Here is an 8,770-nt window from a genome sequence, read left to right as displayed (position 1 = left end):
GTTGTGAGTGACCGCTAAGGACAATCAGCCAAACACATCCAAGGCACTTAATAGACTAGAAACATGATTCAGACAAAGCGGGGACAGTCACAGTGACCCTGTGCAGTAAACTAGCTATAGAGTTACATCAGTGTTTAAGAGCGGGCCGTTATACAGAAGCTACTGATTCAGCCAGAAGTCTATACAGGGGCGTCACAAGGGGGGTGGGGGGAGTGGGACTGAGTTACTAGGGCCCCAAGGTGGAGGGACCTTAATTATTGAAAAAATAACAGATATACAAGCTCGCAGCGCAGGGAGCTTGTAGATCTGCTATTTTTGAAAAGTCGTGAAAATGTGTGCAAATCTTTGAATATAAGTATTTTTTATGTGAACATTTTCAAATTTAGCTTCTGGGGGGTCCCTGGAACTAAATATTTTGAGACGGGCGTCCGCGGCCAAATACATATCATTTTGGTGGTCCTTCACATGAAAGGTTTGAGCACCACTGACATAGAAACATAGGTTTTTTTTTAAATAAAACCTTAGAAGATTTGAAATAGCCTATTCAAAGACTTGAACACATTTTCAAGATTTTTCTAAAATAGCGAGTGCCGCGCTGCAAGCTTGTAGATCTGCTATTTTTCAATAGTTAAAGCACAAATAATGCGCTCCCAGTCTAAACGGGTTAAACCCCCTCCCCCTATGAAGAACATTCTTGGGGGGGGGGGGGGGGGGGGGGGGGGGGGGCCTTGTACCCAGGGCCCAGAATGTGGTGCCACACCCCTGAGAGTACAGGACAGACGGGCTGCAGTGAAGTGCATTTCCAGCAGGGTTAAATGAAAACAGAGCATCTGTTTACTGCCGCTCAAATCGTGAATCTAACCGTTTGGCAATTTTTTTTACTCTCTTGGCCCAGACAAACATGTTGTTCTCTTAAAGGAGCTTAAAATGCCAGCCTGCGGTCTCTCTCTCTCCATATAAGAGAGAGAGAGAGAGGCACAACTGCTAAGGCCAGTAAAAAAAACTCACGTAGGCTAAAAGTCTGCACTAAATGTTCTCCCTTCTCTCTTTCTCTTTTCTCTTTCTCTGTCCTGCGTTGTCTCTTTTGCACAAGCTTTCTCCCTCTCTGCCATTCTGTCTTCCTGTATCAGTGGTGTAAAGTAACTAAGTACTTAAGTGCTGTACTGTACAATTTTGAGTTATTTGTACTTTACTTGAGTATTTCCAATTTCCAATGCTTTCACTTCTACTCCACTACATCTCGGATCCAAATATTGTACTTTTACTCCATTTGAAATCCTTAGTTACTAGTTACTTTGCAGATATAAATTATAATATTAAAAACATACATAAACCACTTTAGCCCTATTTCATACCTTGGCTATGGGACGCGTTGTGAGCTTCTGCTAGTTTCAAACATTTTGTACTTTTACTTTTGGTACTTTAAGTATATTCTAATGCCAAAAGTTTCATACTTTTACTCAAGTACATTTTGGATTCTGGACTTTTACTTGTAACGCAGTATTTCCACATTGCAGTATTGATACTTTTACTCAAGTAAAACATTTTAGTACTTTTTTCCACCACTGTCCTTTATAAATCCATTTCTCTCTCTCTCTCTCTCTCTCTCTCTCTCTCTCTCTCTCTCTCTCTCTCTCTCTCTCTCTCTCTCTCTCTCTCTCTCTCTCTCTCTCTCTCTCTCTCTCTCTCTCTACCCATATCGACTCCCCTTAAAGGACCACTTCACCTCTGGGACAACCAGATCTTATGTTATTGTTGTTTGGGACACGATCAACACAAGTAATTATTTTGTGTTCAATCTGTGTCTTTAGATATTTTAGTATTTCAGCATGCTACAACTGGTCATATGATGCATCATATGGCCAGTTGTTGCATGCTGTTGCATGCTGAAATACTAAAATATCTAAAAACACAGATTGAACACAAAAAAAAAAAAACTCTTGTGTTGATCGTGTCCCAAACAACACTCAAATAAGATCTGGTTGTCCCAGAGGTGAAATGGTCTTTTAAGGTAGTGTTTCCTCGCACAGCCCTAACCTTATAACCATAACCTTAAGCCTAACCCAACCAGGCGTAATTAGAAGGCTTTTTATAAGCTCTGAAACCCTGCCTTGCTACCACAACACGGAGGCTCTGCCAGGCACAGCCCTCACTGCCATCAGCAGGGCTGGACTTCTGTACAGTAATACAGTTGTTTCAGCACTCCTACAATACATTAACCCATTCAGAACGGGTACACATTATTGTGTATCATTATTTTATGCTTTATCTATTGAAAAATAGCAGATATACAAGCTCACAGCGCGGCACTCGGTGCCGCGCTGTGAGCTTGTATATCTGCTATTTTTGAAAAATCGTGAAAATTAGAATTTTTACCCGATTCTATAAGTGTCTTTTGAATCCTTCTAAGATTTTTTGAAAAACCCTATGTTTCTATGTCAGCAATCTGGCCAGCCATCGTCAAAGAAAAGGTCCGTTTCACTTAAATGGAGCTCAGTTAGTCTGTTCTTGAGAGACTACTATGTCAGTGGTTCTCAAACCTTTTCATGTGAAGGACCCCCAAAATTATATTTATTTGGCCACGGACCCCCATCTCAAAATATTTAGTTCCAGGGACCCCCCAGAAGCAAAATTTGAGTTGCAAACGTTTGCTTTGAAAACACATATTCAAAGATTTGCACACATTTTCACGACTGTGCCGCGCTGTGAGCTTGTATATCTGCTATTTCTCACTGGTTAAAGCATTCAATAATTCTAGGCCTAAATGGGTTTTAAAATCAGTTGCATCATGGGAATGTTGAACCATGTCTAATCAATGTCGTATAGTCATATATTATTTTTATATCACCAGCCTAACTATTTTTTTTACAAGGTAGAGAAAATTGTTAAAGCATACCGAATATTATGATTTGAAGTAGGGCATTAATGGAAAAGTCGACTCAGGCGACTTCATTACACAAGTTGACTCCCACCAGAGAAAGTTGAAAGTTGAAGTCGAAAAAAAGAAATACTTTCTATTGTGAGAATAGCAGATCTACATGCTCACAAGAGCATGTAGATCAGCTATTTTCACAATTTCTGCCTCTATATATTTGACAATTTGGACAATGTTTAATTTGTCATTTTAGAGGTATTAAAAAGTCCTTAAATTGTCACTTTATAAATGTGCAGATACCCTCTATACACTTAAACTTTATGTTGGTTTGTTTACTGTTGAGTGAGAAAACAGTGTTTCACATTAAGTTAATCATCTAAAAATCATCCAAAATAATTGGGGGGGGGGGGGGGGTCGTGTGTGATGTGATGACGTCATCAAACGATAAAGTAGACTTCATCTCAACTTTTTACTGAGTCGAGTCAACTTGCAAAAGTCACGTCGTCGTTAATGTCCTAATTTGAAGTTAAAAGCTCTTTGTTGAGCTCATCGTTGAGTCATGTCATAAAACCCACGAATAAATTATTAAACTCGTTCAGCATAAATAGTACACTGCATATTACGTGGTACAAGCTTTGGATTTCAATTAGTCAAAAAATAAAAATCACTTTTGTGCATTTAAGATCAGATCCTAAAAGTCAATTTGATGTCAATTTTTTTTAAACGGGGGACGGCCAAAATGTGGAATACTGATTGATATTCAAAAGATAAAGTGCTTCACTCCATAACAAAAATATAATAATAAAAATAATTGTACCATTTCTAACAAACTCAAAGACCGGCAAGCAAAACGTTTGTAAATTGATTTTGTTAACACAAACACTGAAGCATTAATAAAACACTAATCAATTGTAAAAACTATGCATCAAACAACACTGTTCAATGGAAATGCACTGAGGTTAAAGTAACAGGATACAATATTAATTAAGAGCACCAATAATGAAGTAACGTAGAAGTCGCCATCATCCATAAATATAGTACCAGGAAAGTAAATAATAATACAGAGAAATGAACCAATTACAATAATCTTAAGTCACCCACGCATCAGCTGTTTTACTACTCATTCGTTTTTTCAGATTTTCACTTTTTTTCCAGTCTTCTCCAGCTAAATATAGGTTTTCCCTTCGTCTTTGTAAAAGATTACCAGTAATGACATTAACACTTGAAACCACATATACTTATTTGACGGGGGTCCCCCCAGGGATCTGTACTTGGTCCGCTCCTTTTCCCCCCTCTCTACACCAAATCTCTGCCCGCAAAAAATAGCCAAAGTAAAAGCTCACAAAACCGTTTGCAGCGCAACCCGTTGTGAGCTTGTAGATCTGCTATTTTCACTGAAACGTTTGCCCCACACTATAGGGAATCATGTGGTTTAAGGTCATTCATACGTAGACATTTGTTTTGAATAGAGGAGTTAGTTGTAAAGTACAGTCCACGTTCACAAGCAGCGAACATCGTTGTTTTGAACAGATATCCATTTGCTTGTAGAATGGAAAGTGTGTCAGGCCCCCGTGTGATGAAGCCTGTTCCACGTGTCGGGTGTCGTTTTGCTTGTGGAATAGAATGTGTCTCGGACCCCCCGTGTTCCACTCGTCGGCTGTTCAAGTTGAGAACCGGGGGGGGGGGTCTCCTCTGCAATGGCGTTCCTCTGTGATGTGTGATGCATTGTGGGTACTCTTCGTCATAGTCCACATCAGCCAGGGAGATGGACAGGTGCCATTTTTGTGTGAGGTCTGTGGGGAGGACCCCTGGGGTCCGGGGACAGCAGGGGCCAAAGACACCCACAAACAACCCACCCTGAGCAGTCTTCTTTTTTTGGGCCCCCCCCCTGTCCCGTCCCGTTGGGGGAGGAGGGGCCTTCCTTCTGGGCCCTGGAGACGGGCTACACAAAGTTATTGGTGAGCTGCCTCTGGTGTTCAAATAGATCCTCCACCTCTGCACTGTACGCATCTCCTACAGGAAGACAACAACATAGATAGATAGATAGGTACCTTTATTATCCCAAGGGGGAAATCAGTTGCCCAGAGGCAGCACAGCAGTATAATAAGGTTATTTACAAAGTTACAGAGAAGTAAGAAGAAAAAATAAAAGAAACAAGAACAGAGTACAGTAAAGAGCAAGGTACATCAAGAGAGTGAACGAATAATATATGAATATAATTATGTACATAAAGTGTCCTTAAGCACAACTATCAAAATAGTACAGTGTCTAAATCAAAGTGCCCATAGCAGTCAATGCTTGTTAGTGCAACTAGCAATGACTAGTCTTTTGCATCAAAAAAAGTACAGTGTCCAAAACAAAGTGACCATAGCAGTCAATGTTAGTTAGTGCAACAAGACCAACATACGTGATTGAAGCCACGTAACACTGAGGAACAGGGGCGTGCAGAGAGAGGGGACTGCCCGTAAGTCCTACATCTCATTAGTCCTACATTGGTTAGGGTTAGGATCAGGGTTAGGTTTAGGCAGAGTAGCATTCACCAGGTTAGCGTTCACCAGCGTCGGCAGGTTAGCATTCACCAGGTTATGCTGATGAGAATGTTAGAGAGGCAGGGGCTGACATTTCGAAGGGCCTTTTGGTGATAATATCGAAAATAGCAGACTTGTGAGCTTGGAGGTCGGCTATTTTCGGTGCTTGATAGCACACTGAACCAAGCACAATCAAGTGAATCCTGGAGATGTGGCGTAACGGAATGGATTTCTACACAGAGAGGGCAATTCTTTCAACATAAGATGCTGCACTCAAGTTCAGGAGAGTTTGGACAAGGCAATTCTCTTGAATGCTGCCTTCAGGTATGGCATGGAAAAGATGGCATCTGCATTTCTTTCACCATAGTGAAAAGAGTTTGGAGAAAAGATTGCATCACAGCTCAATTAGAGCAAGCCTATAGTATATAGTTTACGTTTTATAATGAGCATGCAGCTGGAAACATCGACAATAATCATTTACAGCTTAACATGTACATTAAGCATCGTTGCATCAACTTCACTTCACCAGTGTGCAAGGCGCCTGCTGGATTTATATATGTATACTGTACTGTATACATGTATTACTTATAGTCCACTCAGCATCTGCAGTTTAAAGTCTGCAAGATACAACTGTTTTGGATCAATAGCCCCATCTGTGACATCCTCCTATGCTGTATTATGAGCTTCATTGAAAGGATAATCCCTTGAGATGTATCATCTCATCCTTGTTACAAAAATACAGAAAATACAATAGACAGAACAATACAACAAATACATCCATGCATACTTCAACGAAGACATTTGACAAAAACCAAAACAAACTAAAGCAAAAGCAGGCAAGAGTTACAGCGTGACACAATTGCTGCAGGTCGCAATAACAGACATGCACATTTAATGTATCCATGAAATCTAAATGAGCAGGACATACATGCACATACAGTAGCAAGCATAAGCCATACCCTTACAAATACAAAGAATACAGACAAGCACAATATGATTCTGTAGATGCAGGTGACACAAAGTATTAGCATCCAGCATATGATAGGATAGGATAGGGGTCCAGACAAAACTATTTCTGGCCTATTTCCCAACATCGCATAAAAAATGTAAAGGCAGTCCAGAGTTTCAGTTATGTCTTTGGCAAAGACGGAGTTGTAAAATGTAAAAACGGCTGTGAAACATCCATTTAAATCAGTTTTTTCGGGCGCCGTGCCAAAATTGTAACTCAGAAGTGTGATCCTCATCTGCTGCTGATCAGAAGGCACTTACTGTATGATACCGTATATATATATTTAACTAAGATGGTGGACAGGATTTTCATTTTAACCGAGGACAAGAATATCAGTTTAGAAAAACATCCAGTCAAGGCATTGGTTGACCTCCATGAGGCCCTCCACTTTTCCTTAAACACTAAACATCTTAAAGTGGGTTCCAGACGATACGTGGTCACCGCCTCCTAGGCGCCGTACAGACATCTGCGTCACTCATCATCATCTTATCGTCTGAGAATGGCCACTGGGGGCGCCGTACTAATGCATTCTCAATGCAAGGTTGTTTGGTGTTTTGTCGTTGCCGTGTCTCTTCAAGAGCGTACAGGCTGCGGTTGAGCTTGAGACACGGCAACGACAAAAAACCAAACAACCTTCCATTGACAATGCATTAGTACGGCGCCCCCAGTGGCCATTCTCAGACGATAAGATGACGATGCGTGACGCACATGTGTGAGCGCGGCCCTAGTAATTCATTTTCAATGAGAGGCGGGCGGCTAATTCGGCCGCGCAGAGAATTTTAGAGGCGGCGAGGCGAGCGGGCGCAGTCCTGTGAAAATGCCCACGAGCGTGCTCGTTCGTGCATGCGCACGCAGGCGGCGAGAGATGAGTTGTGTTCATCTTTGTGAAATACCGTGTGGCGTTTACTCACTGAGCGAGTGTGTTTGTGTCTCACCGCGGCACGGCCGCCGCTGATCCTGGCGGGAGCCCTTGCGGCAACCGCTGCTCATCTGAAGAGCCCTTTAGCCAAAAATAGCGGATCCTGCTTTGTATTTGTGTTCTTGACTACCTACGTGACGGTGTAATGTATGTTGTACTTTCTATTAGCTCAACAAAATACCGTATTAAGTCATTCACTGCCAAGAATATAGTATGTAACCAAACCACCAACCACTACCAGCTATCTTTAATAATAATAATAGCTGTGATTTATATAGCGCTTTTCTTAGTACTCAAAGTCGCTTTAGTTTTTCCTTACCTATTCAAGTAATCACAGAATATGTTTATATTTTTCGATCCATCGCCCAATCGATCGCGGACACACTCTCTGTGCTTCCGTGGAAAAAAAGGCAAGACGTTTGGGCCATGCGTTCGCAGAGAAAAAGGCATTTCCGTGAAAAGATTTAACAGGAAACAAACGGAGATCTGGATTTCCGATGACGTCATGTGTTTTGGTGGGGCTATGATGCAAATGTTTTACACCAGATGGAACTGTTCGCTAACTTGTGAATCCCCCCCTCCAAATAAAAAAATGCGTGAAAAATGTGATTGGGGGTTAGGTGAAAAGACGTGTTTTGCTCACCTGCGTGGCATCCGTACATGTACGCTCTCTGGCCGTCGTACTTGCATCGACACCTCATCACGTTGTTCATGAAGTCTGACTCGGCCATGTCCAGCGACGGGTTCACCTCCACCTGTCAATCACATACGTACAGTACATACAGTATGACCTTCAGTTTACACTACAGATTACAGTTTAGGCATTTAGCAGACGCTTTTAATCCAAAGCGATTTACAATAAGCAGGTAATCAATTAAGCAAGATAATATGTCAGTACATCAACAACAAATGTATAGGGATATCAATCTAGAAAAATAAATATAGGTCGACCACGCACCTAATCAGTAAAAAAAAAAAAAAAAAAAAAAAAAAACGTTTCTAAAACCTAAAAATGCTATCTAGCTTCATGTATGGTCATTGAAGGAAGGGGAGTGTTACAGTAGTGCTATGGATTTAGGTGGAGTCTGAAGAGGTGAGTCTTCAGTCCACGGTGGAAGCTAGGGAGTGAGTCTGTAGTTCTAAGTGCGACAGGGAGTTTATTCCACAGTTTTGGGGGCCAGGAGGGCAAATTGTCTAGGACGAGTGGATTTTTGTCCTGGGGTTTTTAGCGAGGGTTCTGTCAGCATCCCTGTGTTGGCTGATCTGAGTGAACGGGTGGGGTTGTAGGGGTTGATCAGGGTTTGGAGGTATGGAGGTGCCATACCTTTGGCTGCTTTGAAGGTCAGCATCAGTGTTTTCTAGTCACTTAAGCCCGGATCAGAGTCTACGGTGGAGAGCTAGCCACCGCAAATTTGAGGTGGAAAGCTTTCCACCTCAAG

General features: G+C 41.6%; 1 protein-coding gene across 1 annotated transcript in view; it reads right to left on the bottom strand.

Annotated features, from left to right (window-relative positions):
- Nucleotides 1-4,721: 4,721 nt before the first annotated feature.
- Nucleotides 4,722-8,770, bottom strand: part of loxl4 (lysyl oxidase-like 4) — a gene marked incomplete at its 5' end in the record, with an annotated part of 78,261 nt that continues 74,212 nt past the window's right edge. Inside the window, 2 exons of the mRNA XM_080740099.1 lie at nucleotides 4,722-4,888; nucleotides 7,975-8,086. Of these exons, the coding sequence (XP_080596225.1) occupies nucleotides 4,818-4,888; nucleotides 7,975-8,086 (183 nt within the window). The 3' untranslated portion in view covers nucleotides 4,722-4,817. The remainder of the gene's footprint in view (nucleotides 4,889-7,974; nucleotides 8,087-8,770) is intronic.

The sequence above is a fragment of the Nannobrachium achirus genome (assembly GCF_963921795.1).
Source record: "Nannobrachium achirus genome assembly, chromosome: 13".
NCBI lineage: Eukaryota > Metazoa > Chordata > Actinopteri > Myctophiformes > Myctophidae > Nannobrachium > Nannobrachium achirus.
Note: the sequence above shows the minus strand (reverse complement) of the source record. Positions and strands in the feature narration are given on the sequence as shown.